The 10,960-nt window shown below is 52.4% G+C and overlaps 1 protein-coding gene across 1 annotated transcript; it reads left to right on the plus strand.

Annotated features, from left to right (window-relative positions):
- Positions 1 to 376: 376 nt before the first annotated feature.
- lyplal1 (lysophospholipase like 1) lies at positions 377 to 4,583 on the plus strand (the record flags this gene model as incomplete). Its single annotated transcript, XM_084443804.1, has 5 exons — positions 377 to 461; positions 962 to 1,061; positions 1,163 to 1,332; positions 3,982 to 4,097; positions 4,266 to 4,583. 5 exons carry the CDS (start codon positions 377 to 379, stop codon positions 4,506 to 4,508), a joined length of 714 nt encoding a protein of 237 aa, XP_084299930.1. The 3' UTR covers positions 4,509 to 4,583.
- Between the last annotated feature and the right edge of the window lie 6,377 nt (positions 4,584 to 10,960).

Raw genomic sequence — 10,960 nt, forward strand, 5'->3', positions numbered from 1 at the left:
CATTAGCCCAGTCTATTGGAAAAATTGAATTACTTGAACAAATGACTTGGAGAGTTTTGGCGCTGACTGGCCTTCTGGTAATTCTCTTTGGCAAATGCCAGATGGACAGTCCATCTTTTAGTTGTTAAAGTGTTGCTAAAATGCCAGGGCTTAATTTCTGTCCCAGTCCGCCCATGACTTTGGGGAAGCTGACGGTTGAAGCAGCGGCCTATGCAGCATAAATTGATCGTGTCATCATCAGGATTGTGTAAATCTGTGCAAGTGGAGCCTATCCCATGTCTTGGAGTCTATGCGCCGCGCCATCCAATCACACTGCTTCTCGTGGTAATCCGACTCTCGCGTTAGAGCTCAGAACTGGTACAGTCACTTTAAAGCCATGGCTGCCGTGCAGAAACTTCAGAAGTGTGCAGTCGCTCCAACTGGGAAACATTCCGCATCAATAATCTTCTTGCACGGCTCAGGTGGTTACTTTTGAATTGACAGTAGACTATACCCATTCGTGGCTAGGGATATTGTATTTAAAAGGTAGACTCACGCTTTGTAGGCTTTGTCAGATCCACGCTACAAAACACAGGACTGCTTACAGCAGGCTGCTCGACTGGACCTAAATGCTTTTGAAAATCAAATTGTGGTAGATTTTAGAGATGGCAATGGTATGCGAACATGGAGTAAATAAAATTGAGCTGTAGGCTGTAATATAGTAGGCTAGTCCTTAAACGGCTCTAGCTTATCGTTGGAGAAGGACTGAAATGGGCAGACGGATAGAACACAATGCAGCTAATAGTTATTTGAATGAAAAGTAGTGTATCGTCCTGTAAATAAACACATTTTTTCAAATTTGTTTTCATCTGTGAAGTGACTTGGGGTTCTCTATGCAAGCTACTGCATTACATCTGCATCATGATCCATCCATACCAGTATTAACATTTTCTTTGGTCACTGACCTGGGGGTTGTCTGTAGGAGATACAGGTCAGGGGCTGAGGGCTTGGGTTCGGGACGTCTCAGTGCCAGACTTGGCCTTCCCCCACATCAGAGTCATCTATCCCACAGCTCCAGCCAGGTAGGAGAAATCCTCCCGCACCTTACACAGAATTAAACAAGCTTACAAAAACAGTCCACTTCCAAATTAACTTTTAACCTCTGACCTTTACTCCCTCCCAGGCCCTACACTCCTATGCGTGGGGCCCTGTCACATGTGTGGTTTAACCGCCACAAGATCTCGCGGGACTGTCCAGAGCACCTGGAGTCCGTGGACGCCATGTGCGCCTCCCTGGGGGCTGTCATCCAGGATGAGGTCAGGGCCGGCGTGCCCAAACACAGGATGATCATCGGTAGGAGCGTCCTTCTTGTCCCTCTCAAGTCACAGCAGCTACTCACGACTGCTGGATCCTGTCTGGTAGATGGCCTCCACGCCATTTTGGCTCTCTTTCCCGTTCTTGTCCTCCTCTTGACTTCCTCTCTCTCCACCCCCCCCCCCCACACACCCTTTGGCTTCTTTTATGGTCCCTCTTCCCCTATTCTCAATCCTCAACTTCAACTTTTTCTCTCTCTTTCTGTATCTCTCTCTGCTCTGGCTTCATCCTTGGCTTCTTCTTGGCGTCATCTTTCTTCTTGTTCTCATCCTCTCTCCCTCCCCCACAACACATTCACTCACTTACACACACACGCGCGCACACACACACACTTCGGTCCATCTTAGCCTTGGTGTTCTCGACTCCCGGTGTCAGGATATAAAATGAAGAATGCTAGTTCTCCAGTTTCCATGTCCTTTCATACGCTGCCAGTTATGAACCCAAAAGTATTTCTGGAGGACTCTCAGGTTCCGTAAAGCCCTTTCCTCAAATATTGTGGTTATCAAGTTCTCATATAAATAACAATGAAATGGAACGGCAGAGGATGAAGTGCTGTAAACATTATGGTATAGCCTATAGGTAAGAGTTCCCACAGGAAACGCGTGTGGGGCCATCGCGAGTTTTAATGTCTCTAAGAGAAGGGATGATAGCCGTGCATGAAAGGGGAAACCGCTGTGAACAGAGGGGAAAGGGTTAACCTACAAGCCCTGAAATATATAAATATACAAAAATAGTTACGAAAAAAAGAGAAGGTTTGTGTGAAAGGCTCGGTGTGGAAGGCCAGAAAAGCCCCTGAACTCGGCTCCAGAGAAAGTGATTCAAAAAACACATGCTCCTGGGAGACTGCTGAAATATTATCTTCCTAAATCATAACATTTTGTCATTAACTATAAATACTCATTGGAGTCACTCGGCACGCCGGAGGACGCCGGGCCGTGGACCCGGACTCCACTTCCAGGGCTGACGGACTGACAAGCGGCAGAACTTTCCATGGAAAAGGGTTTTTGGAGGAGGCCGGTGGCGGGCCTGCGTGTTGATGTGTTTCGCTCGCTGGAGGCGCTGATCCGCAGGGAACTCTCTGCGGAGGAGGTATCACACGTACGGTCTGCGCGCACACTCGTGAGTTAAAACGCAATGGCTCTCACACACACACACACACACACGCGCGCACACACACGCGCACCGTTTTGTCAGCATTGAAAATAAACAAGTCTGTGGATTGGAGCATGGATGTCAGACCGGAGGGACATAATGGGATGGATGCCGATGAAGACTGAGAGAGGAGGAACGTCCCACGGATGTCGGTCTTGTTTTTTGACTCATCGGGACCAAGCGTGTGAACTCCCCTCTCTCCCTCCTCCTTCCCTCTCTCTCTCTCTCCTCCTCCCCTCTCTCCCTCTCCTCCCTCCCTCTCTCCCTCCTCCTTCCCTCTCTCCCTCTCCTCCTCCTCTCTCTCCCTCTCCTCCTCCCCTCTCTCCCTCCTCCTTCCCTCTCTCTCCCTCTCCTCCTTCCCTCTCCCTCCTCCTTCCCCTCTCTCTCTCTCCCTCTCCTCTCTCTCCCTCTCCTCCTCCCCTCTCTCTCCCTCTCCTCCTTCCCTCTCTCCCTCTCCTCCTCCCCTCTCTCCCTCTCCTCCTCCCCTCTCTCTCCCTCTCCTCCTTCCCTCTCTCCCTCTCCTCCTTCCCTCTCTCTCCCTCTCCTCCTTCCCTCTCTCCCTCTCCTTCCCTCCCGCTCCTCCTCCCCTCTCTCCCTCTCCTCCTCCCCTCTCTCCCTCTTCTCCTTCCCCTCTCTCTCTCCCTCTCCTCCTTCCCCTCTCTCTCTCTCCCTCTCCTCTCTCTCTCTCTCTCTCCCTCTCCTCTCTCTCCCTCTCCTCCTCCCCTCTCTCCCTCTCCTCCTTCCCTCTCTCCCTCTCCTCCTTCCCTCTCTCTCCCTCTCCTCCTCCCCTCTCTCTCTCCCTCTCCCTCTCCTCCTTCCCTCTCTCTCTCCTCCTTCCCTCTCTCCCTCTCCTTCCCTCCCTCTCCTCCTCCCCTCTCTCTCCCTCCTCTTTCCCTCCTTCTCCTCCTCCCCTCTCTCCCTCTCCTCCCTCCCTCTCTCTCCCTCCTCCCTCCCTCTCTCCCTCTCCTCCCTCCCTCTCTCCCTCTCCTGCCACCTCTGACAGGATGATGGGTACTTGCACACTTTCCCAGATGTACACACACACAGGGTGCCCAGATGTGCCCAGATATGTGAGATTAAGGACGGGGCTTGGGAACAGTGGGGGTGGAGGGGGTCCAGAGGAGCTAAAGCGCTGATGATGGGGAAGTAAGGAGTCCTATTCATTTCCAGTGTTTTCTTATTTCACTCGAGACACAGCACTTTCCATTTCAAACAGCTTAAACTGCCACGCATAAGCTACTGGTGCTCACGCGGAGATTACTCTTATTTCTTAGGCACTACACTGACTTATCTTTACTCACCATAGAGAACAAGATTTTCCTACACCGTTTCCAAACATTTTGGATTAAAGCAAAGTCACTCGACTTTTGTGTAACCACGCCGAACTGCAGTTATATGAAATATAGATAGCGCGTGGATGTACATGCTGAAGCTCTCCAGTAACGAGATGTTTTTCCTCCTCGTCTTTCACCGCAGGTGGGTTCTCGATGGGCGGGGCCATGGCTCTCCACCTGGCGTGCCGACATCATCCCGAGGTGGCGGGGGTCTTCGCGCTGTCCAGCTTCCTCAACAAAGACTCGGTCGTCTATCAGGTCAGCGAGGATCCGCCCGTGCTCTCATTAAACCGTCCGTAAACAACGAGAGGTTTGCCAGCGGGCGAGGCTGCCAGCCGGGCGGCCTGGATCTCCTCAGTCGGGAGTGAAAGTAGCAGGTCTGGAGTGTCGTCCGTGAGCTCTGGCTCGTCTCTCTCTCTCCCGTAGGCGGTGGAGGAGAAGACGCGGACAGGGACCCGCGTCCCGGAGATGTTCCAGTGCCACGGGACGGCCGACGACCTGGTGCTGCACCGGTGGGGCGAGGACACGGCGGCACTGCTGAGGACGGCAGGCATGGCCGTCGCCTTCCACTCCCTCCACGGGCTTCACCACCAGCTGGCCCGGGCCGAGATGGAGCTGCTCCGGTCCTGGATCCACACCAGGCTGCCAGTGGACCCCAGCGGTCCCTGACCGACCCCCACCCCCCCACCCCACCCCGCCCTCAACCACCACAATACACTGACTCTACTCTCCCCCTTGAGAGGACCCTGTACATTTACTGATGAACTTTTCATGAATAAACGTCTTTTCCTTATTTGGGCCTCCGAGGTTGTGTGGTTCCCTCTGAAACACAGCAAGACTGGGTCACACCAGCTAAAACCCACTCCTTCAGTGTCAGCTGAGGTCCGGACCCCTGTAGCAGTGTTCTAACTGTAGTTCTGTGGTGCCGTTATGGACCGGGACACCTGGTTCCACTCCCCCCCCCCCCCCCACCCCCCCATGGGCGAACACCAGAGGTGTGCACACACGGACGCCTCTCCACAGCGAGTAGGAATTGTTATATTCGGGTCCGGTTTGGCACCACCTCATTGGCTGAGGTGGAAAAGCAGCTCTTCTCTCTCTCTCTGTTTTTTTTCTTTCTTTCTTTTATGCACCATTATCGTTTTTGCTGGAAATGTGTTGAACATGTGTCTGGAGGTCTGCTGTGTTTGCTCAGAAGCTCTGCCCTGTAAAGGACTGCGCTTCATTAATGGTTATTGAAAGGAAGCGGTTAGCGATTCCTCCTCCTCCTCCTCTCCGGGCTCCCGGCTCCGTCGGGCCAGAGTCGGTCAGAGCGCCGGGCTTCACTCAGGGTCACAACACAGGAAGATTCAGGCCGAGTTAGCCGCGCCGGGGTGCCAAAAATAATGAGCGCTACGACGGTGATTGAGGTCTCTTGAAGGGCCCCTGTAAGTAAGCTAAGCACAGTCTGTCAACATGGCGGTCTCTCTCAGGGGCCGGGGAGAAACCTTTATTGACGGAGCACCGGCTGCAAGATGTCAGCGCGTAGCAGGTCCTTCCTGCACCTCGGGCGGCTTTGATATCGGCGCCGCACGGGGCGCTCGCATTCCTCAACAGCGCGGTCTCCCTCCGTCCTAATTAACCGGACCGCACGCCCCTGAGAGGGCACTCGAGATAGCGGCTAGGGGGGAGGCAGGGGAAAGGAGATAGGTGAAGGAGGTTCGGGAGTCTCTCCACGCTCGGCCTGATATGAAAGGATAGCAGGGGTTTAGTGGTGCTGCGATAACTGTGCGAGTGTAGGTGTGCACTTGTTTGAGCGAACCCAGCTCCCTCCTGGCAGCACGTACGCTACATCACATAGGGTAATAATACACGACGCGGCGGCCAAGATGAAGCAGCTGAAGAATGTAGTGCCGCGAAGGCCACGCACGAGAACACGTTTATTACCTCACATCCATGCTCTCGGTCCAACGTATAAACTGTATGTCCAAAATGCTTTGGCAGCTTTGCGGCTGTTTTTTATGGTGCCAATAACGCCGTTTCGATCCAGCCCCGGGGGGTGGAGGGGCGGGGGGTTCAGACTTATGCAACATCCTGCCCTCAACACCACCATTTAGGAAGCATTAACCTCCAGCATCTGGCTCATCCCTAACACCGCTCAACCAACGCTGGTGAAGGTCTCTCTGAATCGACACGCTCTCCTGGTTCTCATCTATACTGCAGGAAGACTGAATGCCCAAACCGGGGGTGGAAGATATCTGCCAAACACCACTGGGTTATATGAGAAAGCTAATGATCACCCAACAAATCGTGTGCAATGTTCATTTGTCAGTCGTCTCTTCCCCTAGCTCTATATCTCTCACTCTTTCTCCCCCTCCTCCCCTCTCTTCCCCTAGCTCTCTATCTCTCGCTCTTTCTCCCCCCCCCCCCTCTTCTCCCATGAGAGGGTGGAAACGTGAGTATCAGGTGAACCCGGATTATGCAACCATGTTGAGATCATTCTCAGTGGTTTGGCGGGGCCAGGAGGCCAGAGAGAATGTGGAGGTGCGTGATGGGGGTGCGCTCGGAGAGAGAGAGAGAGGGAGAGAGAGAGAGGGAGAGAGAGGGAGCGAGCAAGAAGATTGGAGGTGGAGGGAGAGAGAGGGGGGAGGTGGAAGAGGTGGAGGGAGAGAGAGGGTGGAGATGGAGAGAGAGAGAGAGAGAGAGAGGGAAGATGGGAGAGGTGGAGGGAGAGAGAGAGAGAGGGAGCAAGAAGATTGGAGGTGGAGAGAGAGAGGGAAGATGTGAGAGGTGGAGAGAGAGAGAGGGGGGGGTGGGAGAGGTGGAGGGAGAGAGAGGGAAGATGGGAGAGGTGGAGGGAGAGAGAGAGGGAAGATGGGAGAGGTGGAGAGAGAGAGAAGATGGGAGAGGTGGAGGGAGAGAGAGAGGGAAGATGGGAGAGGTGGAGAGAGGGAAGATGGGAGAGGTGGAGGGAGGGAGAGAGAGAGGGAGAAGGAAGATGGGAGAGGTGGAGGGAGGAAGAGAGAGAAGGAAGATGGGAGAGGTGGAGGGAGGGAGAGAGAGAGAGGGAAGATGGGAGAGGTGGAGAGAGAGAGAGAGAGAGAGAGAAGATGGGAGAGGTGGAGGGAGAGAGAGAGAGGGAGAAGGAAGATGGGAGAGGTGGAGGGAGGAAGAGAGAGAGAGAGAGAGAAGGAAGATGGGAGAGGTGGAGGGAGAGAGAGAGAGAGGGAAGATGGGAGAGGTGGAGGGAGAGAGAGAGAGAGAGGGAAGATGGGAAAGGTGGAGGGAGGGAGAGAGAGAGAGAAAGGGAAGATGGGAGAGGTGGAGGGAGAGAGAGAGAGAGAGAGAGGGAAGATGGGAGAGGTGGAGGGAGGGAGAGAGAGAGAGAAGGAAGATGGGAGGCGCGGCCAAAGCAAACAGCTCCGAGCTCTGAGTTTCTCTCTGGCCCCGATCGCTGATTACTTCCAGCTATGTGTGAAAGAATGCTACTGTTGAGCGGCCAGCGCCTCCCTGTTCCTCCTCCTCCTCTACGTCGACTGCCCCACTCCCCCTCCTCTATACCTCCTCACCCCTCATCCCCTCCCCGCTGCCACACACTCCCTCTCTCTCTCTCTCTCGCCCTCCCTCTGCCCGGCCCTCTCTGGGCCCTCGGAGCCCTGGCTGTTCAGGCTTCCAGGCGTTTTAGGATTTCATGAGGGGAATTGTGGGTAATGAAGGAGGCTCCTGGCGGTCTACGCCTCGCTAGGTGAAATCAGGTGAGGAGGTGAGCGTTTGTCGACGGCCCCAAAAAACGTCCGCCGTCAAAAACAACCCTCTTCCACCGTCCACTTGGGTCCTCTCAGCGCTCCTTATCCCATCCCCCTCTTCACAACACTTGTCGCCGTGTGCCGCTAACATGCCGTTAGCGGGACTGCAACTCCCAGCGTGCCTTGCTCCTCTGACGGGGGAGGGACAGCTGGCCGTAGCAGTACAGCCACGCCAGACTCACCTGTCACCCCCTGTCTCCCGCATTCACTGCGAGTCAGATGATAATCCCCCCCCCCCCCAAAAAAAAATCCCCATAATCCCGCTCTGCTCCCCTGTCCCCCCCCCCCCCCCTCTCCTGAAGTGCGTCCCCTGCCGACCCAGATGATAATCTGCTCCACGGCGCATGTGTCAGGGGGAAGGAATGCTAGGATCTGGAAGCGCTGTGGACTGCGAAGTCGGGGCTTTTCTGGCTGCCAGTTTCCACTGCGCAGAACTTTCCATGTGGAGCCGCTCCAGAGCGGCCCGGCTACAGGAGGAATTCCCGGCCGAGGGAGCAGAGGTGTTGACAGATTCCAGATCGCTCATCTGGCCACACCCCCCCTCTATTAAAGGTCACCGCTCGATTGGATGATGGTTACGCCGAGGGCCTCGTAAATCTAGACCGTCATCAACTCGCGATCAGACGGCGATTCGGACCCCCCAATTATAAACGGTATTACTGATGTTCGGTCTCATGTTTTCGCGCGAGCCGTCCAATCAGCTTTGAGATCGTAGTAAAAGCACGTTCAGGAAATGTTTGTGCCAGTGAGGTTGTGATGATCTCATTCGAAGGAATTCAACTTATGTTCTCATCTCCTACCAGTAGCTATTTTTCCTAATCTGTATTCAACAATGGGTCGGTCCTATACAGGTTTACTCTTACCAAGCGTAGCTTTTTATAAGCCTTTCCCATCTATTTTAACTACTTGCACTTTGGCCACCTGACTTCCTACTGTGACCGTACCCTTTGACCTTTCACCTTTCCCTCTCCCTGGTCTCTGCCTACATCCTCGTCGTGAGAACAGGGGGTCAGAGGGACAGAGGCAGGTTGTGTGTAAAATCTGTTCACAGCTTCCCTCGCTTTCTCTCTCCCCATGAGCGGAGCTCCTCCCAGGATCAGAGGAGATACGTCTGTTCGTCCTCCAGGCGCTCTGGACGGACCTTTTACAAGCCGGGACAGAGGCTCAACGAGGGGGTGGAAATGGAACTGGAGCTGGATCTGTGGACGGAGCCGGAGCTGGCGTTCCTCGTTCGTCAGGTTAATACATTATGTTGTTCGCCTGTATAGATGTGGTTCTTTTTACGTACTGTACGTTCAAGTACTTCCTCATTATCCCTCCTCCGTACACCCTCCCCCTCTCCTCGTACCTACCGTAGCCTGATACTCTGAATCGCCATTTTGTTTCATTTCATCATTCAGTCTGGACAGGCTCCAGTTGCAGCCGTTTTCCGAGACGAGCGTTGCCAAAGAGGGAGTCCTCAGCGATTAGTTCATCCCTTAACCAATCACGCTGCGCAGTGTAATTCCGTCATCGCATTCAAAGGACGCTCATTGGCCTGGTTGGAATTCCAACCGAGAAATCACTCTGGACAAGAGCTTTTCCAAAACCTAAATCACTGTTTGTTTTTTATCAGATTCGGGGGCTGGAGCCATGCTATCCTCGCACCCCCGCGTCCTTTAAAACCTGTTGGAAAAGTGGAGCTGTAGGACACACATTTTTCATAATCAAATTGCAACTGAATGCTGAGCTGTCAGCAGTACTCTCCACTGGCTCTGTAGACCACCCTGAAGTTCAAAGTAGGCCTTTCTCATTTTCACTCTTGCCTTCTTAATGCCTTCCAAAAAGCATCAGTGGGCAAGGTTTAGTACAAGGACATGAAACTCATTTTACCTTCTTTACCTTGGGGCTAGTACACAACCACTGGTATGAAGCCGCTGTCTTGGCACAGATCCATGGCACCCCCCCCCCCCCCCCCCAAAACATTAAACAACCCCGCACACCACACGCCTCTCCATCTCTGGGGCAATTTTCCAACAGGAGATCATTAAGAGCTTGTTTTAGCTTAGCTCATCAGAATTGTTGTAATTCAATTTGTCTTTTCCTGTTGCCCAAGGAGGGCTTTATGGCCATTAACACGACATTAACAAGGCCTTTAAAACTCAACTCAATATATTATGTATAAAGCTCTAACCACATAAACAAGCTAACATTACTGCTTGGCAACACTGATCAGCATTGTAGCAGAAGCGAAATACAAATTACACATTTTACCAAAGTCTTGTGATGTTTTCTACATCTCTATGAACTCCATCTTTGCTTTTACTTCTGAATGTTAGTGTAGATTTTTGAAAACGTGGGATATATCAGAATTTCCCTTAGTGAGATCATTCTGTTTTGACTCATCAGCACACTTCACTATGTGCGACTCACACTCAAAGCGATGCTTTCCTTCAGACAACTCCAGCAGTAATGTACAATGTTGATGTCATCGTTTGATTCAGTTTCCTAGAATGTGTCTGAGTGTGTCTGCTCTTGCATGTGTGTGATCGTGCCTTCTCTAAAATGTCTGTCTGCTCTAGTGCGACCGAATGTCTTCTCTAGAATGTGTCTCCTCTAGAATGTGCCTGAATGTGTCTTCTGAATGTGTGTGAATGTGTCTTTTCTAGAATTTGTCTTCTCTAGAATGTGTCCTCTCTAGATTGTGTCTAGAATATGTCTTCTCTAGATTATGTGTAGAATGATTTCTCTACTGTAGATTGTGTCTAGAATGTCTTCTCTAGATTGTGTCTACAAAGTGTCTTTTCTAGAATGTTTCAATGTGTCTTCTCTAGAATGTGTCCAATACCTTGTGTGTATGTTGTCAGATAATGGGAAAAGATTTTAAAAATTCCTTGCAACAGGTCTGACTGCAGTCACACAATGATGATGTCATTCAGAGTGGTACTCATGTCTGCCAGGGTTAGTCATCCAGGCTTTTTAGACCTGGTGATATCATCACTGCCCAATGAATCACTCTGCCTTTGTCCTTAAGAGAGAAAGGATGAAGTGTCTGTGAATTGGCTGACATTGGCCTTTGTGTGTGTGTGTGTGTGCGTGTGTGTGTGTATGAGTGTGTGTGTGTGTGTACGAGTGTGTGTGCGTGTGTGTGTGTGTGCGCGCGTGTGTGTGACAGAGTGAGTAGAGATAGAGGAGTGTAGTCTGCTGGGCTGTATCCACACAGGGCTGCTGATAGGTTTTCCTGTGATTAGAAAAGCAGCTGCAGGCGTCCGCCAGAGGAAGAAGGCCATGTTGACTCAGGGCCCCGCAGGGGCCGCCATGTTTTCTTTCCGTGTTTAGGGGGGCCGGGCAGCTGGA

The sequence above is a fragment of the Borostomias antarcticus genome, assembly GCF_949987555.1.
Source record: "Borostomias antarcticus genome assembly, chromosome: 10".
Lineage (NCBI taxonomy): Eukaryota > Metazoa > Chordata > Actinopteri > Stomiiformes > Stomiidae > Borostomias > Borostomias antarcticus.